Here is a 23,675-nt window from a genome sequence, read left to right on the forward strand (position 1 = left end):
TCAGGGATGTTAAGCTCATTCTTGTATAGTTCTTCTGTGTAATTTTGCCACCTCTTCTTAATCTCTTCTGCCTCTGTTAGGTCCCTGCCATTTTGGTCCTTTATCATGACCATTTTTGCATGAAACGTTCCTTTCATCTCTCTAATTTTCTTGAAAAGATCTCTGGTCCTCCCTGTTCTATTGTTTTCTTCTATTCCTTTGCATTGTTCATTTAAGAAGGCATTCTTATCTCTTCTAGCTATTCTTTGGAATTCTGCATTTAATTGGGCATATCTTTCTTTTTCTCCCTTGCCTTTCGCTTCCCTCCTTTCCTCAGCTATTTGCAAAGCTTCCTCAGACAGCCATTTTGCTTTCTTGCATTTCTTTTTCTTTGGGATGGTTTTGGTTGCTACCTGTTGTACAATGTTGCGAACCTCTGTCCATAGTTCTTCAGGCACTCTATCAGATCTAATTCCTTAAATCTATTTGTCACCTCTACTGTATATTCAACAGGGATATGATTTAATTCATACCTGACTGGCCTAGCGCTTTTCCCTACTTTCTTTAATTTAAGCCTAAACTTTGCAACAAGAAGCTCATGGTCTGAGCCACAGTCAGCTCCTGGTCTTGTTTTTACTGACTGTATAGAGCTTCTCCATCTTTGGCTGCAGAGCATATAGTCAATCTGATTTCTGTGTTGACCGTCTGGTGATGTCCATGTGTAAAGCCGTCTCTTGGGTTGTTGGAAAAGAGTGTTTGCTCTGACCATCTTATTCTCTTGACAAAATTCTATGTATATACATCAAGCTAAGCCACTCAAGAAATTGAGCCCCTGCTAGCTCTGTTTTTATTACAATGTGGAGAGACTAATTTGACAGATTTATGCATGGAATCCATCACTTCGATTCAAATGGACTTCGGAAAGCTGGCACGGTAAATAGCGTTCAGAATTAGAAATCTCCCTGCCGAACAAAGCTAAGCATCAAGCCCAACCGCCAGGCCCTAGGCGGAAATAGAAAAAGGCCTTCGCCGCCGCCTGCAGATTGCGCACATGCGCAGCAAGGAATCTCAAGCGGGCCTGCGCACAGGCGAGTTATGCGCGTCTCGTTTCACCAGGCGGCCCGGTTGTTGAGCAGGCGCAGTCTGGCAGGTTCTTGCGTCGTTCGGAGAGAGCCGCTGAGGAGCTTGGGATATTGCGGCCCAGGGAGTCTGGTATCGAAACGATCGTTCGGCGGCCGTTACTCTGCGCGCGGGGGCCTTTTTTTCCTCCCTCGCGATTAGAGCGACGGGAAGCGCCGAGGGACACACGAAGGAGGCGTCTCCCGATCCCCCAGGGCCCTTAACCCCTCTGCCCTCGATGCGTTTGTAAGTGCCGGATCAGGAGGCAGCGCGATGGCTTCAAGCAGCGGCACCGATGTGATTCAGGTCACAAACGTCTCCCCGAGCGCCAGCTCGGAACAGATGCGGACTCTCTTCGGCTTCCTGGGCAAGATCGAAGAATTGCGCCTCTTCCCTCCCGAGTAAGTTCCGCTTCTCGAGAGAGAAGAGAGAGACGATGGTCGTGTTTTTTTTTAAAGGCCGCGGCCTCATTGAAGCCGTGAAGCCATTGCTGGATTATTACTAGGCCCCGATCGGCCGGGGTGGGGCTGGGCGTGGAGGAGAGGGCCGGAGGACAGCGGCAGAAATATAGACGAGCTGGCCTCGGTGCTTGCCGCTTTCCAAAGGCTAAAAGCGGATCACGCGGTCCTTTCCGCGCCATCCCTCCCCCCCCCGCTCCATCTTGAGTTTCCGGCGCTGGCGCTGCCTTTCTTTTTGGCTCGCCGCCCTCGCCCGCTTTCGAAACCGGGGGGGGGGGGGGGAGGAAGGCAGGCGGCGTCAAAAAAAAAAAAGAAAGATCTGCGGGGGGCGCTGATGGACGATTTTGAACGCAACGTGTATTTTGTGTTTTAGGGGATTAGGCATTTTCCGAGGCCGTTCCGCGGACGCGCTTGGCCCGCTTCTGTGGGAGAGCCACGTTGCGAGGTGGATTGGTTTTAGGAAAAATACTGTATTGCCTGGGGGGGGGGGAGAAGAAACTCCGGTTGTAAGAGGAGGAAGAGTTAAGCTACGGTTTAATCCAGGTTGTTTTCCTGTCGCCAGTTAAATATGTGTGTGTGTGTGTGTGTGTGTGTGTGTGTGTGTATATGTATATATGTATATATGTAAAGGTAAAGGTTCCCCCGCACATGTGTGCTAGTCGTTTCCGACTCTAGGGGCCGGTGCTCATCTCCGTTTCAAAGCCGAAGAGCCAGCGCTTGTCTGAGGACATCTCCATGGTCATGTGGCCGGCATGACTAGACGCCAAAGGCGCACGGAACGCTGTTACCTTCCCACCGTAGTGGTCCCTCTTTTTCTACTTGCATTTTTACGTGCTTTCGAACTGCTAGGTTGGCAGAAGCTGGGACGAGTAACAGGCGCTCACTCTGTTACGCGGCACTCGGGATTTGACCCGCCAAACTGCCGACCATCTGGTCGACAAGCTCAGCATCCTAACCCACTGAGCCACCGCGTCCCTTTATATGTATATATATATGTATATGTGTATGTGTATATGTATATGTATGTATATATTTATTTATTAATGGGACTTATATCCCGCCCTCTCTCCCGAGGGACTCAGGGCGGCTATAACAACAACGAAACTTAAAAGGTCTCTGTACAGTAAATTAAAATTAGAAATGGAAATAAATTAAAAGAAATGAAAGAATAGAGTTAAAATGGTAAATGTAATTAAAATCCCTGTCAGTCCAAAATATAACAACAAAGTTGATTTTTCTTTTCTTCGATTATGGTTTTTGTTTGTTTGTTTGTTTGTTTGTTTCTTTGGCAGCCGTATTAGCATTTGTAGTTTTTGTAATTTTCAGGTAAAAAGGAAGTAAGTGTGTTACCTTTCGATGTGCGTTTGGGGCGTAAGGATAAGCCAGACCCGATTCCGCACAAGGCAGTGTGATAACCCACGATTTGGATTTTTGAATTGATAAAGAGCCACAAGAAGTAACCAGTGTGGAAAAAAAATGTTTCCTCCCTCTCCCCCCCCCTGCATTTATCCTCTTTCGATGGGAGTATATTTGGGAACTTGTGCTGTGGTGTCTGAAAGAGAGCTGGTGGGGGTGAAACAGGAACCTAATTTTATTATGAATGCAGAATAGATTCCTATAGTACCAATAAAGGAGGATATTTGTAGCTCAGGGTTGAAACTCAAAACACTCCTTTTCCACCTGGCTGATCTGGACTGACAGGCATTTTAATTATGTTTACAATTTTTAATTTATTTTTAATTTTAATTTATTGCACAGATGACTTTAATTTTAATTTTATCTTAATTTCTGTTATATGTTATTGTTGTTAGCCGCCCTGAGTCCTTCGGGAGATAGGGCGGGATATAAGTCCCATTAATTAATTAATAAATAAATAAATAAATCCTAGCACTGATGATGTTACCTGGTTTGGGTAACGCAAGGTCTGCAAGAAAAACAACCAAGGTCTTCACAGACCACCACTGGGGTAGACTACTGTAGTAGAAGTAATGCTGAACTATTGAGATCGGCCACAGATTAGTGAAATAACCAAAACGGGTTTTTTTTTTGTTCAGGTTTCAGACAGAACAAAATCCAGACAGTGTGAGGAGGCAAAATTGCTACATCTCAAGTAGATGCCAAGGCAACATATAACCTACTGGCCCAACCACTCCCCAATGTTCTTGTTATTTGTCTCTTCTTGCCTCAACTAAGCATGTATGGCCCTCGCCTAACTTCCCACCATCTTTCTTGCCTTCTCTCTTCCATTGAGAGAGGAAGATGCTGGCATTCAGTAAAGTTCTAAGAATCTGCCCCCCATTTACTTCTGGCAATAAGAAAACACAGCAGGCTTGGCCTGTGTCCCATATAATCCGAAAGCATATTCTAGAATGGCTGTTAACAATCTGGTGGCCTCTAGATCAATGGGACTGCAATTCCCATGATCCCTAGCCAGTAAAATATAGCATACTTGGGGTTTTATGGTGAAGCATACTTTTTTTTTGGGGGGGGGGTGTTCCAGGTTAGGAAAAAGATATTTCCACAGATAGTCACTGTATGCCCAAAACACAACAGGAAAGAAGGGACCTTTCTAAATATTCAGATTTTCTGCATGAAAAAGGAAAAGAAGCCCTGCAAAATGTAATTATGGGATATTATTGAAATATGGAAGCCACCCAACTATTACAGGGATACATCTCAGAAAATGCCTGCATAGCATCAGTACTTAAAGCATAACTTGGCCCTAGCATAATGTTAAATTATACTAATTACCCTGAAATAACATGTTGGGAGGTAAAACAATTTCCCTGGAAGAGGATTGGTTGTTGATTTCCCACCATAAGTGACATAATTCTGTCTGGGCATTTACTTTATGGATATAGCTACAAATTTGGATCATTTTATTTATTTGATTTATAGCTCTTCTTTAATTCAGCAGTTTTAGATAGTTCATATTATATTCTGTCCTGTTTTTCTCAGGAAAAAACAACTCCCAAGTGGTAGATTGGATTGAGAGTCTGTGTGACCCAGAGTACCTGATGAGCTTCTGTGGCTAATGATGAATTAGCATCTAGTTCTTCTCAACTCTGATCTAACACCATAATCATGCTACCTCACTTAATCTTTTATTTGGTGCAAAGCTAAACCTTTGGGTTCTTGGTGTTGTCTGAACTTGATGGTTTTCCTCTAGCCATTCCCCAGCCAGGCTAGATAACAGACCAGAAAACAACCAGACCCCTACAGTTTAGCCCTGAACTACGGGTAGTAGATATGTTTTTTGTCACTGGAAAAGTAAACTACTTACCATCATTAACATGAAGTGTGTACAATGCACTTTGCATGTATTTCTTGAAGAGAGAAATGATATATGTTGCCCTGAGGGAAGATTTTTCTCTCAAAGAGAAAAAAATCAAGTTATCATCTATTGCAGACATGTCAAACACAAGGCCCGGGGGCCGGATTCGGCCCGCGAAGCCATCCTGGAAACAGTGAGGGAACGGCCCCCACTGCCTTGGCCCTGGCCCAGAGACCCTCCTTCTGCCAGAGACCCTCAGATCTGTCCCACCTCCTGCCCAGGCCCCCATAGGCACCCTTGATGCGAATGATGGTAGAGCTGGCCATGCCCACCCTGGCCATACCCACCCGGCCCCTTGAGGGCAACCGCAATGCTGATGCGGCCCTCAATGAAATTGAGTTTGACACCCCTGATCTATTGCCTATCACATCCTATCAAGAATGTCAGTTACATCTTCCCAGTTTTCAGTATTAGATTAAATCTTAAATACACATAGTAAGAACCAAGTGTATGTCTGAGTGAACAACTCTAGGGTTGCCCTCTTCGTAATTTTGAAAGGGTAGGTGAATATTAATATTATTTATACTTATTTAAGTTTAATTGAAATTAAGTATAAATATGAACCTTCTCCAGCCATGCATTTAATAATTTTCCCTGTTCTATAACATTAAAAGCAGCAAGCATTTTTGGAAAAAATGCGCTCCATGCCCAATACATTTTTATATAGTTCCATAAGTCAAATAATGTTAACCTTTGTTCATGTTACATCTGACGTTCATATTCTGATTTTTTTTTCCAGTGATTCCCCTTTGCCTGTTTCTTCCCGTGTGTGTTTTGTAAAGTTCCAAGAACCTGACTCGGCAGTTGTGGCTCAGCACCTGACAAATACTGTATTCGTTGACCGAGCATTGATAGTCGTACCCTACGCAGAAGGTTTGTGAATTGTTTAAAGATCTATGAAGCCATAGACCTCTTGATATTAAATCCTGATGTAGTTGAATAGCATGAAGTTTAGCATGTAAAACATCCAAGCATTTTGCATTTTTAAAACCCTTGGTATACTCTCATCGTTGATTTCTATACAACAGACAGAAAATACTAATTCAGCACTTGCTGGAGCTTGCCCATCTGTTTTTGCAAAGGCTTTTAGAATACTTTTATATTCGTGCAACATTATTTGATTTATTTTCGCCAGACTGCCTCAATCAATTTTTAAGCTATCTTTTTTAAATGAAATATGTAAACAAGCAACATTGCTCTAAGTTGCCTGGCATCTGTTATCACATGGCTCATTCTCCCTTGTGGAGAGTTAGTGAATACATATATATATATATTATCAGTTACAAGGCAATGTTCTGCTTGTTTTAGTTGACAACTGAAAAGCAGTTACCCTCAACATAAATTCTGGTACACCAAGGGTTTGATATCTCTGCTAGTCAGAAAATATCGGCAACGGTGCTAAATGGGCACTGGGTGTTAGATCTTATTCCACATTTTCTTATTCAACCTTGCTATATATTCTAGAATTTCTCTAAAATAATAAACTCTTCTCTCTTATTTGTGTGTGTGATTTTTATAGTGGAGAAGGCAAATGCAAAAGCCCTTCCAGATGACTGAAACTGTGGGGTCCTCTGCAGCTACAGGGGATTCTAGACATTAACTAAAGGCCAGCAAGCACTCAAGTCCCCAAGTGTTTTCCCGGTGCAAATCACTCACTTGTTAACAACATTTTTTTCTCTTCTTTTTCTTACATTTTTAGGGTGTTACAGTAATTTGAAAAACAAATGAGCAGGTTGGAAATATAACTAAAACTCTGCCAAGAAGACTGCTCTTCTAATGAGTTCTGTTGAACCACTGTAGATTGCAGCACAGCTCTTTCAAAGGCACTGTTAACTGATAAACTAGCACTCATTTTAGATCACGAGATTACAGCAAAGGCTTAAGCTGCACTTCTGCAATACAGAGATTACTACATCTCATTAAAATCAACGGGATTTACTTACGCAGACTAATTGTGCTGGAATGTGATCTATGTTTTTTTATATGTAGTATCTCGTTTTGCTCATTAACAAGGCAGAAGAATATGCAACAGGCAGGTCTGATTAATTAATGTGAGGATATTCCAAACTGAAACCCTCATTAAGATCGACAAAGTTTAACCCTCATTGGTTTAACTTGGCTGAATAGAACGCTTTAAAGTATTGCTTCTTACATATAATTCTGACAGTGTCAGATACATCTGTGTCTTGAGTCTTACATATTTGCTATCTGTATTAGGGCCAAGCTAGATGCGACAGTAGCTGTGTTTTTAAATACGGATCTTGTAGAAAGAGGAAGGGTGGGAGTGCTTCTTTTTAGAGCAAAAGGGGGCACATGGGTGAAGTGTATAGCCGCCTTCCTGTGCCTGCAATTTAACCTCCTTGCAGTCTGTCTTCCTTTGTTTTTTTCTTTATCTGAGTTCCAGTGCTGCAACTGTGCCAGCACCCGCAGAAAGCTACTGTGGTGAAATAAGCAGCAGGCTGGGGTAGGTTTCAGGGCCCTTGCCTCTTTGTATTCCTTTTATTACTAAACATGGATAAAGACCATTTTATGTGATTGGGGAAGGAATGCCGCTGTCGTGTTCACCTTGGCTCTAATTAACTGAACCAATAGTGTCCAAAATATTTGCAAGTGAGTGTTTTTAAGAATAGTACCTCTCTTTTAAGAGCTTGAATGGTTTTTATACGTAATACATATATTTTTTTCTCTTTATAAACATGATTTTAAACTCTGCTAGAAAGATAGACGACTGATAAATCTTACTGCAACATCAGTCAAAAAAAAAAGATGACTTTTCTGAATTATTGCTGAGGCTTGTTTAATGCAATTTGAGCAGTTGTTGCCTATCAAGAACTCATTGGGTTTTTAGGATCTGCACCATTTTGTAGTTGGCAGGATATGACAATTCTGGGCACAGTGGTTTTATCAGAATAATGGACCCATGGATTTTCCTATGAACTTGTTCTGCTCTGTTCTCGCAAATCTTCCTTATCTGTGAAAGAATATGGGTATCACTCTTCAATTCTTCTTTTCACAAGGCCCCATTTTTGCTGGTGCTTAAGCATTGCTGAGGGAAAAAACAACATTTCAAGATCAGTGAAACTGTTCAGTTGCATTGAGGCATATGCTTAAGCACTCCGCTGAATTGAAATCTTTACCCTTTACTATTGTGGCGATACGTTCTGATATTACCTCTCTACAAATATCAAAGTATGCATTGTACTGATCATATCCCCTAGTATCAAGTCGCATTTCTGTTTTTGGTGTGTTCATACATCTTGGTGTTGATTGTTGCTTTGTGTTCTAGACTTAACACAAAGTTCACGGTAAGGCATAGTACTATAATCTTCGTGATGAAATGGAAGGTTTGGAAGCAATGTAGATATTAAAACTGACTTTGGGTGGGTTTATCTAGGTTCTTTGGTTAATGTTTGTTTCTTTTGTCTGTTTCTTTTTTCTTCATTTCTACACATTCATGCAGTATGTCATGGTTCTAACAAAGCAGCAGTAAAAAAACTCTTGACGCATGAAAATTAACTGGTGAGGGGCCTCATTGTTTTTTTTAAAATTGTAGTTTTATTTCTGAATAACTTTTTTCCTAAAAAACGAGAGGATCAGATGCATGACTACTTAATGGATGCAGATCTTCTGTGAGGTGTCTCAAGAGCATTTTTAGCTAGATGCCAGAAATGTTATAGTTGCACTAATTATGTGTAAACATAAGTAATATCCTCTTGAGACATAATTTGCATGCAAATTTATCCCATAATCTCAGTAGATATGTTTATATTGATGCATTAATGCCCTGTATCTAAATGACCTCCCCACCCCCCCCTTTTCCCACCATAACTTTTGGTATTGAAATTATGACAGCTCAGTGACAGAAGAAAGATAACAGTGCTGTGTATTATACATTTGTTTATATTATCGGCACTTCTCAGTATAGGTGGAAGGAACCATTACCTTTATTTAACAGTGGTTTTTCTTTTTTGTTGTTGTGTTTTACAGTTCTTTTCCCTGGTTCAGCCTGAACTATATACCAGGCCCTGCTGAAAATACCACCCAACAGTTTTCTTCTGCAGCTTATCCAGTTTCTCTTAAGTGCCCTGTACATATTGTATGTTTTATGATGAGATGCAGTTTTTTTTTAATATGTCTTGCAGAAACGGTTCTGGTATTTGCAAATATATAGTACAGTTGTCTTATTGAACTCTCTCACGTTGGGGGCTTGGGCACATTAACAGATTAATCCATATGTATAGGGCTTTTGCTGTTGGTTAAAATAACAACAATCAACATTACTGTTTGTCTCACGTTGGGCCTTTTGAAGGTTATTCTTTGTTCAGGGATAGGCGATAAAAATAGACACTTAGCAGACTACAAGCTGCAAATCAGAAGTTTATTCTGAAAGGGCAGTACTCAGCAGCATTCTTGGTACAGTAACCATAACACAGAGTGGAGCATGTGTTTTACTGCACAGGTAAGAATGTGTCACATTTTAGGTGTTTACATAAACACATACACGCGGACACATATGCAGAACCTACATTTGGACCTTTGTGGAGACCTTCATATCCAAATGAGAAGTCAGCAAAAGCCCTACACTTTTTCTTACCTTCTCTTTAAGTTTTACAAAATTGTATGGTAGGTGTAAAAGAAATCATAGTGAACTGTGCCATATTATTAACCCCTAAATCAACCTTTTTTTGTCTTGTGTATCTTGATTTTTCTGTGTGCTTTATAGTGAAGCAGCCGACACGAGTCGTTGTTCATAAAACAGCTTTTGAAAGTTGAGAGCACACCCCTGGAGAACCGACTGTGCTTGCTTACGTTTGGTTCATGACTTAAAAATCGAGTACAGGTGATGAAATCTTGGCAGTGTTAACAAAAAAGTAGTGTGTATTGTGCTATTTTTTATTCTAGAACTTAACCTTTTGTAGAGAAAAAGGAACAAATTTTCACACATTGAAGTTTCATTCTGACAAGCAAGTTAATGATAAATTATTAAGAGAGCAAACATTGTATTATAGCCAACATAAGTACTTTCAGCAAACTCAGATGGTGTTTCAGGGAGACATTTTCTGGGTGTATTTGTGTGTGGTTTTTTTGTTTTGTTTTTTAAAAGAAAAAAAAATTGGTGGGGGTAACTTCTAATGCAAAGTTGTCTCTCTGCAGGAGTTATTCCTGATGAGACTAAGGCTTTATCTCTCCTGGCACCAGCTAATGCTGTGGCAGGCCTTCTGCCAGGGGGTGGACTCCTGCCTACACCCAACCCACTTTCTCAGGTAAGAAGTACACGGTGCATCAAATAACAGCAAAATTATATGATTTATATTCCTTTGTTTATGGGAGGTATGCGTATTCGAAGTTATCGTAGCGTTGGTAGCAGAATTATAATGAAGTAAGAATTGCCCCCCCCCCCCATAGTAACTGATTTCCTAGACTGGATCCCGTTCTTCCTTTTAGTTCACTGGGTTGACATCTAATTCGCTGCTACTTTTAAAGAGTTTCCTTTCCCCCCACACACACCTTCGATCCATAAAGCAACCTCTGAAATGAAAACATATGGAAGATTATGACCAGAAATGACATTCAAACATTTCTAGAGTTAGGGATGAGCCCCGGTGCAAGAGGCAAAAAGAATTGCTATGTTTTCATACGGCGTAATACTTGCACTGCTTATATGTCTTAACTGGTTTCTGTTGATCCTATCTTTAAAAAAATATTTTTAAATGAAAATGATTTATATAGCAGTCAAATCATTTAAAAAGCATTTGTCAGTTACTCACTGTTCCCCCCCCCCCGGGTAAAATCACAGAGGTGGGAGTTATGTTTGTAGTTTTCAGAAAGGGGCTTTCTTCGGATTTCCAGAGGGCAACCTTTTTACAGTAATGTTGATCCTCGTTGAGTTTGGTGTGGCTAACTTTCTAGAAAGTTTACCTCTATTGTAGCCTAAGAGTGAGCGCGCTTTCATGTTCACCTTAGAACCAGAAGTGAGGGCCTCGGATCGAGATTCTAAAAAGATGAATAAAGAACCGTCTATTATTCTTCCTTTCCAATATCCAGAAATATAGTTTTAAGAGAAGGCTGGGCTCCAAGTGGGAAACGCTACTGGTAGCAAGGATGTGAATTTCTCTTAAATGGTCTATATAGTTGCAAAATGAAAGAGGAGGCCAAATTTACAAATTCACAGAAGGTACGTCGGGCTAGAACGGGTAGGCAACCTCGGCTCTTTTATGACTCATGGACTTCAACTCCCAGAATTCCTGAGTCTGACTCAGGAATTCTGGGAGTTGAAGTCCATGAGTCATAAAAGAGCTGAGGTTGCCTACCCTGGGCTAGAAGAAGCATGCAGATCCTGTGAAATACCTTCGTGCTTCTAATTCCTTTTTGTTTCCTGCCATTCAGAGAGTGGAGACTGCCCGTTTAGAAGAGAGAAGAGAAATGCTTCTTCTGAGATGCAGCTAGTTTAGTATAAATGCAGTTTTGAAAATCTTAACTATTATTTCATTAATTGGACTTTTGGAGGTTTAATTTGGGTGCATGTTGTAAAAAATTGGAGAAAATTAAAAAAGGGGGTAATTCATATTTCCTACTTGCGTGAACCACGTTCACTTTATCTCCAATATTGGTTTTTAAAAAATCAGCTAGCAAATGATAAAATATTCTTGCATGAAAATTGGATTACTATGACCAATTGCTACTGTAGCCATTATGGCAACTGTTCAACCTAAGGGGACATCATTTGGCCAAGCATCCCATGTTTAGTCACCAGAACCTCCAGTTGGGATAGACTTAATAGCTAAAGGAAGATAGGAAACCTCTGCATTGGATTCACAGGCGCTGATACCCAATTAGATGAATAATCTGATTTGATATAAAACAGCTACCTACATTAAAGTTAATGTCATAATTAATGTCAGCGCTTCAGAACTTTAAAAAGTTACAAGTTGTTCCTGTTTTCCAGAGATCTGGAAAATGGTAGAACAATTAGAATATGCTGTATTTGTTCTTTTCTTAAGAAAATGCATAGATTGTACACATTTTCATTCTTACAGATCGGTGCTGTTCCTCTGGCTGCTTTAGGAGCTCCAACTCTAGATCCAACTCTAGCTGCTCTAGGTCTTCCTGGGGCAAACTTAAACTCTCAGGTATATTGCTTTTAAGTATAAGCCTGTCTGGAAAATCACCAGTTTCTATATTTATGCAGTTCCAAGCTCATGGAACTTTTACTGTGGAATTCCATAGGATTATTTTTGTTGACTCTGGTTTTCCACATCAACAAGAAACAAGTGAATTCATCTGACTATTGGAAGATTATGATGTATGATTGTGTATTTAACTCAGAGCAATTTATGTGCTGAACCAGTATCAGAATAGTATTGGAGGAAAGCCAATCAGCTAAAGTTCAGTGTAGAGAGAACTTTCTCTCATGGTGAAATATTTACTTGTTTTTGAAAAACTGCGCAACAATTAGCCAAAAATTGGGTTTTTCTTTTTGTATTTTGCTTTATCAGTTTAAGATAATGAACAACATAGGGAAATAAACTCCTTCAGCATTCTCCCATATCTCAAATCTGATTCATAGGGTTAGAGATTCATTTGGAACAGATTTTGGTGAATTGTTGGGCAGTGGTAATATTTCATGCTATCAATATATTGTACAATGAGAACTCAAACTCTTTAGAAGTTCTTTAACAACAACATTAGAGTTCACACTTGGCTAATACCATTTTATAATTGAAAAAGCTATATAACAGTTCTGACTCAAGTGCAGTCGTAATTGTATTTGTCTATTTATTGACTCTTAGATTCTGGATATATTTCTCATTCCAGCCATTTTGTAAATGGACAATTCCTCCAATTGCAGAAACCTCAAATAATTGAGGACTCTTGTGTAAAATTAAATATCAACATGAATAACTACCGTATTTTTCGGACCATAAGACGCACTTTTTTCCCCAAAAGTGGGGGGGGGAACGAGGGTGCGTCTTATGGTCCGAAGGTGATCCGTATGGCCAGCCCCAACTTCTGCAAGTGGAGCACGAATCGGCACGTGCTGAGAAACGCCGATTTCACGCTCCTGCAATCTGCCTCACTCGGTTTCAGCTTCCCTTGCTACAAGAGAAAGCAGGCTGAAACGGAGTGAGGGAGATTGCCAGGAATGCGAATCAGCTGATCTCACGCTGCTGAAATCTCCCTTGTTTCAGCCTGCTTTCTCTTGTAGCAAGGGAAGCTGAAACCGAGTGAAGGAGATTGCAGGAGCGCGAGATCGGCCAATTCGCATTTCTGGCAATCTCCGTTTCAGCTTGCTTTCTGCAAGAGAAAGCCAGGCCACCTCCGCGGGTACTGCTCTAATGCAGAGAGGGAAGGACAAAGAGGGAAGGAAGGAAGGAAGGAAGGAAGGAAGGAAGGAAGGAAGGAAGGAAGGAAGGAAAGGACAATGGGAGAGGGAGGGAGAGAGAGAGGAGAAAGAAATAGGGAGGGAGAGAAAGGGAGGGAAATAGAGGGAGAGAGAGAAAGGGAGAAATAGAGGGAAAGAAATAGGGAGATAGAGAAGGAGAAAGAAAGGGAAATAGAGAGGGAGAGATAGAGGGAAAGAGAAAAATAGGGAGAGAAAGAGGGAGATGGAGAGAGAGGAGAGAGAAAGAAAGAGGGAGGGGGAGAGGGAGAGAAAGAAGGAGAGAGAGAGGAATTAAATTAGTAACATGATTGTTAAGTGAATCTGGTTTCCCCACTAACTTTGCTTCTCAGAAGGTTGCAAAAGGCGATCACATGACCCTGGAACAATGTGACCATCATAAATATGAATTGATTGCCAAGCATCCGAATGTAAATCACATGACCCTAGGGATGCTGCAACGGTTATAAGTGAAAAATGGTCATAAGTCACTTTTTTCAGTGCCGTTGTAACTTTGAACAGTCACTAAGTGAATCGTAAGTCAAGGACTACCTGTACTTTATCATTTTTTTTCCTTTTTTGGGGGGGGTCAAGTTTTTGACACCTTGCTGGGTGACTGGTGGTACTCGGACATTGCCTTGTCCTAAAAGTGGTACAATGGATGAAAAGGTTGAAAAGCCCTGTTTTAGTATACCGGTACTATTTGGTTCAGAATTTTTTTTTCTTGTTTGCCTGCTCTAAAAACTGGGTGCGTCTTATGGTCAGGTGCGTCTTATGGTCTGAAAAATACGGTAGTTATCAGAAATAAAAAAATAGCTTGGATCTTGTGTATACAGTAGTGTTCTCAAAGAATTTAAATGTACACTAAGCTAATACATATGCTTACGGTAACTTGTATTATTTAATTTTGGCTAGATTTAAAGCCGTTTGGGTGTAATTTCCCCCCCCCTCCAAATATTTATATAAAAAGCATTTTTTTATTATTTTTCCTTATAGTCTCTTGCAGCAGATCAACTATTAAAACTTATGAGCACAGTGGATCCAAAGTAAGTATGGACTTTTAGACTTTTCCCCCAGACTTGCATGGTACAGGTAGTCCTTTACTCATGACCACAAAATTTCGGTCACTAAGCGAGGCACTTGTTACGTGACTTTTGTTCCATTTCGTGGCCTTTGACGCCACAGGTGTTAAGTGAATCGCTCCAGTTCAGTTAGTAACAGAAAGGTTAAGTGACTGCCTTCCTCGTTGACTTTGCTTGTCAGGAGGTCAGTGAATCTGGTCATATAACCCTGGGACACTGCAACTGTCATAAGTACATGCCAGTTGCCAAGCGTCCAAATTTTGATCACATGACCATGGGAATGCTGTAATGATCGTAAGTATAAGAAACAGTCACAAGTCACGGTTTTCAATGCTGTTGTAACTTCAAATGATCACTACATGAATAGGTGTAAGTCAAGGACTACCTGTAACTACCTGGACTTGGGGAAGCAGTTCTTTTGTGCTGCTCTTCCACTTTTGCTGTAGTAAAAACAAGGAGATGGCGCTATCAAGACTAGTTTAACATGCTTAATTGGCTTCCTTAATTTCCTAAGAAGAGGAAATGGGCGAATGCTGAGACCGCACCCTCGGATCTTCTAAGCAGGATTTATCCCTGGATGCATGCTATAATTTTATTTGCACTTTGAATTATGGGACAACATTTCATAAGTAGTAAGATATTTTCCTCTCCTTGGCAGTGCAATTCTAAGTTACTGATGGTAGGGATGGCAAATAAAACAGTTGAGAAATAGGAGTTTTGGAAGATGTCAGTTTTATAGGTCCATTAATTAAGAATATTTTCAAATTATAGTTAAATTAAGTGCTGCAATTGTAAGCTTGTACTGCCAATTATATGTTTCATGGCATTTTAATCTTATTTGTATTGGTTGATTACGTCTCAGCTGTGAAATTTCACATGTAAATAAAAGTTCAATAAAAATTCAAAATGTAGGTTAAAATTAGCAAGACTTTTGTAGTATTACAAGAGTGGCCTTTCTCCTATAGTTGTATATGCATGAGAAGATTCAGCTTGTTGAAATTCGTAAAAATGTAGAAATACTAGAGACAGGACTTTTTTATTTATTTATTTAGTAAATTTATATAGCTCTGATCTGATATATGTGACCGTGAACAGCATAAACTGTTAAAAACAGAAAAATACAAAAAAAAATAACCACATACCAAAACAACAATACAAAACCAACTAAAAAAATCTGCAGGAGAATGCAATTAATTTTCCTGGCAATACAGGCCTTTTGCAGGATGCATATCCATGTTAAATCCTCAAGCAACAAGAGTTAATAAATTATTTTTTACAGATTAACATAAAATAATTTATGCATCTGTTATGAACTAATCCCAGATTAGTCCTGTATTTTCCCATTAGGGAATTTATTGCAAAAGAGAACAAACCCATGATCTTTGGTTTTCCTTTCTGTTTATATGTGTATTTGGGAAATTGCCTGGACTAGAATATTCTTCCCAATCTCCTACTCTTGAAATGTGGTTTCCAGTGATTTCTGGTTCAGATTTCTAGTTCTAGTCCTTAACTTACAATCACAATTGAGCCCAAAATTTCTGTTGTTAAGTGAGAAATTTGTTAAGTGAGTTTTGCCCCATTTCACAACCTTCCTTGCCGCAGTTGTTAGGTGAATCATTTTAGTTGACAAATTAGTAAGCCGGTTGATAAGTGAATCTGGCTTCAGGTCGCAAAAGGTGATCATGTGACCTTAGGACACAGCAACAGTCATAAATATGAACCAGTTGCCAAAATCTGAATTTTGATGCGGATGCTGCAAAGGTCGTAACTGAAAAACGGTATCAGGTCACTTTTTCCATTGCCCTTGTAACTGAACGAACACTAAATGAAATGTTGTAAATCAAGGACTACCTGTGCTCCTTAAAGAGCAGAAGGTGGAGGCTACCTATTAATTTCGAAGTAAATTCATGGAAAAAAATAAATATCTAAATACTGCATATTAAAGAACATTCTAGGCAGTGAGATTATCTAATAAAAAGGATACACTAGGCAAAAAAAATATGAAAACAGCAAGCAAATTCCAGTTCCCATTTTTCAAATTAAGTTTTAAATAAGTTCACATAGTCCTGAAATTAACAGTTAATGCGTTTCATTTATTCATGAAAATGTATGTGCCAGTGAAAATGTATGTGCCAACTGATTCCAGACATAAATAAAAACAATAAAATACTTAATTTTTTTTAGCATCATACCTCAAAATGCCATTGTCGGCGATCAACAGTCTTTTTCACTGAATGCCTTCTTATTAAAGGAGATTGTTGTGATTATTTTTCTAATAGATAACAAGTTACGTCTATATTCTGGTTTAAATGGTCTTTCAATTTAATTTCTACGTGGTTTTTTTTTTTTAAATTTGATTCAGGCTGAATCATGTAGCTGCAGGCCTTGTTTCACCAAGTCTGAAAACAGATACCTCCAGTAAAGAAATAGAAGAAGCCATGAAACGAGTACGAGAAGCACAATCCCTGATTTCTGCTGCCATAGAGCCAGGTAAAGCAATATAAAATGTCCTCTAAGCAATTTTGCCTTCCAGAAAATTGCTGTAATACCTTGTGGTTCAGGTTCGGGGGGAAAACAATGCATTGTATGAAATATCAGTAGAAAGTCAGATATAAGTAAACATCGGGAAGGACATCTGCTTAAGAATCATGACCAGTAGTTGTTTTGATATTAGTTGCTGAAAAATACAGCAGTTGTGGGCTTTCCAGGAGCATATTGATGAGTGCCATTGGAAACGAGATGCTGGAATTATTTTTGATCCGAACCAAAGAACCCCTTTTATATTTGTTCCTAGGCTTGTTCGGATGTTATCCTAGTCAGTGTTTCATTTTATAGAATAACATCCGGCATCTATTTTATCTATGGGACTATGAATTGTTACGTTTGTAGTTCCTTGAAATATGCCCTTGACCCTTAACGCAATTGATAGAAATAGCAGACAACTGCTTTTGAGGCATGAAAACTTCTTTGGCTACAGTTTATGTATTTTTTAAAAAATAATAACTTGAAAAGCGTTCGCCCAATTTCTGTTCGTCGTTCTGTAATTGACATTTCTTATGTTCTGATGTCAGATAAAAAGGATGATAAAAGAAGGCATTCGAGATCCAGATCGCGCTCGAGGAGGAGGAGAACGCCTTCTTCTTCTAGACACAGGTCAGGGTTCCCAGAATGGCTCACCTGTTTACCAAGTTTGGCAGATAAGACCTCGGTTACCATATAATGATAATGGTAACTTTATTGTCACTTTGAATGTACACCAATCGGCATACATCAGAATGAAATTTCGTTGCATACAGCTCTCAAAGGGTCACCACCTCCACCTATATACTTCTTGTTCGTGGCCCGCTCAAATTTCACATTGTCCATTTTAGTCTCTAGGGAGTGAACGAATATGGTAGTGAATATGGTAATGGCAGGCAGCAAACACTATTTTTAAAAAATAATAATAATAATTCAGAAATAAATTGTATTAAATCAATTGATTTAGGACTTATTTTTTTAGGTAACTGTATGAAAATACAGCTGATTTAGTCGAGTAAGAGTCACAAATAATTCCCCAAACCCTGATTAGTCTTTTTAGTGCGCATGAGCTGAACATGAAGTCATTGGAATAAGTGTAACGACTAGATAGTATTGCACGGGAAATGAGGAACCCCGGTGGGTGTTTGACAATTTGCCTTCTTTTAAAATAAGGGGTTCCCTGTGTTTCATGTCTTTCAAAATGTATTTTAAGTTCCTCGTATTTTGTCTTTATTATTGAGGGAACCCTAATCGGTTACTTAAGATCGGAATCAAATGTAACAAATATTTCCATTTCTATATGTTGTGTTTCTGCTAGCGCTCAGATTATCTCAAGCCATACAGTCAGTCAAATGGACATCACCAGTGCCTGATACTGTAGTGAAATTACAACTTTTCACCATGCAAAGCTACCCTCAGTTTGTCAGATTGCCAGAAAGTGTGAACAGTTCATTTATACTCTGAAGACATTTAATTCTGCATAGCAAATAGTAAATTCCCCTACTGTAAATAATAGTGGTGTACATTCTGTTTGCTTGGTCACTAAGCATCACTGAGCATTTGATAGTTCATATAGCATCTCTTACAATGTGATCTGATACATTATTTTTGTTTTGATTAATGGTTTGCCTAATAGACGGTCACGAAGTCGATCGAGAAGACGGTCACATTCAAAGTCAAGGAGCAGAAGACGATCTAAAAGTCCACGACGGCGGCGATCTCACTCCAGAGAACGTATTAGGAGATCTAGGAGCACTTCCAAAACCAGGTGCTTGAAAAGTTCATATAATTCTGGATTCTGTTTTACACTGAAGGAAGTTATTCTGTTGGCTATAAAAATATTGGAAACATGGTTTGTAGTCAGTTTCCATTCTTGTCAGATGAAAAACTCTGATCCAGCAAAAAAGCTCCATCTGTGGAATGGGAAGGTGACAACTTTCACCAAAGTTTTGTTTTTTTTCCAGTTTTAAACATTACTCCAAACATGAGAAGGAGATCGGTGATAGGAAGAATAAGGGAAACCTTCCTTCTCTCTTGATGCTGCTATTAGTAGCTTCTGCTAGATCAAATAACATTGGTATTAATTCTACCCTGTAACCAAGATGGATGGATAGATATTGGGAGCGTATCTAAAACAAAACAAGCTCATCATTTATTCCTCTTTTTGGAAGAAAAAACTAGCTTACCCAGGTGTGCTTTTTTAATCTAATGCTGGTTTGTTTGTTTTTTTAGAGACAAAAAGAAAGAAGAAAAGGAGAAGAAACGGTCTAAAACTCCACCCAAAAGCTACAGCACAGCCAGGCGATCCCGAAGCACAAGCAGGTTTGGTGTTTGGTATACTCCTATGTTTCTCTCGAATGCTGTCCAAATTTTGACTTCTAGGAAACTTCGCTATTTGAACAATAGTACACTAAAAGCATTTCAGTGAATTGTACTGCTTTAGAAGGGACGCGGTGGCTCAGTGGGTTAGGACGCTCAGCTTGTCAATCAGAAGGTCAGCAGTTTGGCGGGTCGAATCCCGAGTGCCGCGTAACAGAGTGAGCGCCTGTTACTCCCAGCTGCTGCCAACCTAGCAGTTCGAAAGCACGTAAAAATGCAAGTAGAAAAATAGGGACCACTACGGTGGGAAAGTAACAGCGTTCCATGCACCTTTGACGTCTAGTCATGCCGGCCACATGACCACGAGACGTCCTCGGACAAGCGCTGGCTCTTCGGCTTTGAAACGGAGATGAGCACCGGTCCCTAGAGTTGGAAACGACTAGCACGCATGTGCGGGGGAACCTTTAGCTTACTGCTTTAGATCCAAACACTGAGATAAAATTCTCGGTGTTAACCCATCAACATTTCTATCTTCGAGGGCTAGTGAACCAGCACACCGAAGTCACTTAATGGAAGTTAATCCAGGCGTTAATAGACATCTTGCACTTGTCAGTGTGAATCATGAAGAATGTGAAAGTTAACTCCTCTTATGCAAGCTCCTGGCCTTTAATTTCTCAGGCTCAACAAAATAGGGGTTGTTAGAAGTAGAGACCTCGTTCTGTACTTGCACATCTCAGGCTAGTTTATCCATCTGATTGAATTACTGATTGAGAATTGGGGACAGTGTGGCTGGCATTCTGCATTAGAAACATTGTTTTGCAAGGTTTTTGCTACCAGCAAGAACAACTTCTGTCTTTCCTCTTGGCTTTTAGTTATTACCCCTGATTTTTCACTAGGTTGGTTGAGGTCACTAAGAGTTAAAAATCCTGAGCCTCAGAGAAAGAGTGATTTAATTTAGCCTTCTATTTATTTATTTTATTTATTTAATTGATTTTATATACCGCCCTATTCCCGAAGGACTCAGGGCGGTTTACAGGGCGAATTAAAACAATACAAATAAATACAATTAAAATAGAATTAAATTAAAACTAGCCCACAATTAAAACAAATTAAAATTTAAAATTAAAAATTAAAACCCCCTCAGTCCAGGCCAGGAAGATCAAATAACCAAGTTTTCAGGTCCCGGTGAAACGAGCGAAGGTCCGGGGCAGTCCGAAGTTCTACCGGCAGTTCGTTCCATAGGGCAGGCGCTCCCACAGAGAATGCCCTCCCCCTTGGAATCACCCGCCGGCATTCCCTAACCGGCGGAACCCTAAGGAGGCCCTCCCTGTGGGAGCGCACAGGACGATGGGAGGCTGATACTGGCAGCAGGTGCTCCCTGAGATAATCCGGACCCATACCATTTAGGGCTTTATAGGTCATCACCAGCACCTTGGGAGCGTATCTAAAACAAAACAAGCTCATCATTTCTTCTTTTTGGAAGACAAAACTAGCTTACCCAGGTGTACTTCTTTAATCTAACGCTAGTTTGTTTTTTTTATTTATATGTATGCTTTTATTTTTTATTTTATTTTATTTTAATTCCATTTATATCCCGCCCTTCTCCGAAGACTCAGGGCGGCTTACAAGCTTAGCAGTAGCCTTCATTCTATGTATATGCCTGCTTATTAGGGCTTTCACACACACCCCAAGCGGCATTATTACAAAGTCAGCTTAATTGCCCCCAACAATCTGGGTCCTCATTTTACCTACCTCGGAAGGATGGAAGGCTGAGTCAACCTTGAGCCTGGTGGGATGCGAACCTGCACTAATTGCAGGCAGCTGGTGTTACTTAAGGAGGCATTAGCCCACTGCTCCACCAAGGCTCTTTTGTCCGTTACAAAGAAATGCTGAAGCCATTAAAGTATTTTTTTTTCTTGTTTAAATGTACTTTGGAGATTAAATATATATTGTGGGAGTGTTAATAAATGCAAGAGAAAGTTTGATTGGGAGACACTCTTGTTACAGAGAAAGACGCCGCAGAAGAAGCAGAAGTGGCTCCAGATCACCTAAAAAGCCTAGGTCACCTAAGAGAAAGGTGTCTAGATCCCCTTCACCAAAAAGGTTTGTCTTTTAACAAATCTACTGACTTAATCATTTTTTTCTTTTTCAGTTCTCCTATTCTTGTAGGAAATGCCTTAGATCTGGTTCGGGCAGTATTTGTCAGCGTGGTTAAATTAACTGACTAACCATTCATTTTAGTAATAATTCCTGGCATTAGAATCTTACTTCACTTTGGGGAACGTGAAGTAATTTTTGAAGCTATTCAGTAAATTGACACAACATCAATAAAGATATAATTTAATTATTTACCAATGGCGACCCAGATGAGCTTCTCTGCATTTCTCATGTTGTTAAACAGCTTCCATTTGCAGAGACTTGTGTTCAGCTTGGCCACAGAACATCTTAGTTAAAACATCTTAGTAATCCCACGAAGCGCTTGTGTTCTCATTCTAAAGTGTCCGTGGTTTTCCTTTCCAGGCATAAGAAAGAGAAGAAAAAAGACAAAGACAAAGAGAGAAGCAGGGACGAACGTGAAAGATCAACAAGTAAAAAGAAAAAAAGCAAAGACAAAGAGAAAGAGCGAGAGAGGAAGTCTGAAAGTGACAAAGACGTCAAAGTATGCTTAAATATATTTCTCTGGGTTAACTTGAATTCCAGAGATTCCCAGCTTCACTTGAAACATGTCTTACGTGGTTTGTTTTATGTTTTGTCTTGGCAAAGCAGGTCACAAGGGATTATGATGAAGAAGAACAAGGCTACGATAGTGAAAAAGAGAAAAAAGAGGAGAAAGCCTCTGATGCCACTTCTCCAAAGTTTAAGGAGTCCCCGGAGAAAGGGGGTGGCGAACCAAGGGAGTCCAAGGTCAATGGAGATGATCATCACGAAGAGGATATGGATATGAGTGACTGAATATGCCTTTGCCATGAAAACAATTGGCCACATGCATCAGTGTCATTCCTGTGTGATTTCTTTATGCTGTACTTGTTTAATCTTCCAGACTAGATGTATACAGCTGTAACTATAAATGGTTGTAAAGCTCCTAATATTAAATAATTACATCCAAAGTTTTAGAGAAAGTGGTATCTGGGTTTCCATTCTTGTGATTGGCTAAATTGAATTGAGTAGCCCAGCAGTCCTTACTAGCTTGGTGCTGCTTTTTTTTTCCTTTTTGAGCAAAAAGCTGCATGCATCTTTGACAGGCATGGACTGTTTGTGTTGTATGATCTTTTTAGTAAACCAGCTCACCTACAATAGTGTTTCTAGAGTTTGATTATTTACAATAATAGAGCAAAATAGGGAATGAACTGGCTGCATGTTAACTGGCAGGAACATCCTTATCTCTTACAACATGGTGGCCCACTGAGGGCCTTCAGGGTAGAGAGAGAAACTAACATTAGCTTCATCTGGAAAGAAATCTGATAGAGGTAGATAATATTTCTAGCCTTGTGGCTGAATCTTTTTGTTGTGGATTTGTTTGACTTTGACACGGTTGAAATGCATTAGTCTTTTTATGCCCAGTGTAAGGTCGGCTGAGTCTCAATCCTTCTCAGGTGGGTGTTTGATTTTTCACAATTTGGACTTCTTGAAGGGAAAAAAGTAACATTTCTGTATTTTGCAGAAGAGACAGATAACCTTGTGTAGTTTTTTAGAAGCTGCATTTCATTTTGAGTATTAAAACTCTGCAACAAAAAAAAGGGTAGTGCATTTTAAATGGAACTTCGTAATGATTTTAAAACAAGTCTACTTGATAATGTATTTGATCTCAAGTTGTATAAACTAACTCATTTGTGTTGCAGTCACTGAAGTAGTAACCTTTGACAGTAATTTTTATGTTATGCAAAGTATACGGGCAATCTTATTTTAGTTCTGGAAGTTTTGGGGGCATATACTTTTGTGCAGGTAAAAAACAAAAGTAGGCTACAGTCTGTGCCATGTTTATGTACAGTTTCTGAAATTGTTTTACAAGACTTTGATAATAAAAAAATCATAAAAATACACACTTGATTTGTACTAAAGTGTGCGTGTATCGGTGTTAATGATTTGTATAAAGCTACCTCACTTTTTTCCACTTATATTTTCATTTAGTTCAAGTCTGTATAGTTCCAAAAAAAATAATATCTAGCATGTTGATAATTTTGTGTCCAGGGAAGTTTTTTTCCCATATGTTGAAAATCTGATAGCAACCACTCCTCCCAAAAAAGGGGCTGCCCTTCTAAAAAAGAAAATAGTCCTTGTATTTTTAATATTTAGTATCATTGGACAAACATACCACTTGATATTTGTTTTTCAAAGTTTGTGAGAATAAAATTATATCTGAATACTTTGGGTTCAGAATACTAATCTATTAAAATCCTCCAATTCCTGTAACCAAAAAGAAGAACCCCATTACAAGTTAGAATTAGTAGCTATGTTGTCTACTGAAATAATATTTTCTATTGGCG

General features: G+C 39.5%; 1 protein-coding gene across 3 annotated transcripts; it reads left to right on the forward strand.

Moving 5' to 3' along the window:
- The first annotated feature begins 1,193 nt into the window (after nucleotides 1–1,193).
- Nucleotides 1,194–23,233, forward strand: SRSF11 (serine and arginine rich splicing factor 11). 3 transcript variants are annotated; one of them, XM_081324655.1, is made up of 12 exons: nucleotides 1,194–1,499; nucleotides 5,630–5,763; nucleotides 10,045–10,154; nucleotides 11,928–12,020; nucleotides 14,267–14,316; nucleotides 16,715–16,842; nucleotides 17,424–17,505; nucleotides 18,509–18,640; nucleotides 19,105–19,194; nucleotides 21,199–21,294; nucleotides 21,712–21,850; nucleotides 21,955–23,233. In XM_081324655.1, the coding sequence occupies exons 1-12, from the start codon at nucleotides 1,372–1,374 to the stop codon at nucleotides 22,141–22,143; spliced, it is 1,371 nt and encodes a 456-aa protein (XP_081180781.1). In that variant the 5' UTR covers nucleotides 1,194–1,371; the 3' UTR covers nucleotides 22,144–23,233. The 3 variants fall into 3 exon arrangements, with proteins under 3 accessions (XP_081180781.1, XP_081180782.1, XP_081180783.1); XM_081324656.1 differs by having other exon boundaries at nucleotides 1,198–1,499; nucleotides 21,958–23,233; XM_081324657.1 differs by lacking the exons at nucleotides 1,194–1,499; nucleotides 5,630–5,763 and adding an exon at nucleotides 8,801–9,730.
- The last annotated feature ends 442 nt before the right edge of the window (nucleotides 23,234–23,675 follow it).

The sequence above is a fragment of the Vipera berus genome (assembly GCF_964194415.1).
Source record: "Vipera berus genome assembly, chromosome: 3".
Taxonomy (NCBI): domain Eukaryota; kingdom Metazoa; phylum Chordata; class Lepidosauria; order Squamata; family Viperidae; genus Vipera; species Vipera berus.

Bases quoted from the DNA above. Each gene is read 5' to 3' on its own strand.
- SRSF11 (XM_081324655.1), top strand. From the start codon at position 1,372: ATGGCTTCAAGCAGCGGCACCGATGTGATTCAGGTCACAAACGTCTCC. The intron at 1,500-5,629 runs GTAAGTTCCGCT...TTTTTTTTCCAG, and splicing joins TTGCGCCTCTTCCCTCCCGA to TGATTCCCCTTTGCCTGTTT. The intron at 5,764-10,044 runs GTTTGTGAATTG...GTCTCTCTGCAG, and splicing joins AGTCGTACCCTACGCAGAAG to GAGTTATTCCTGATGAGACT.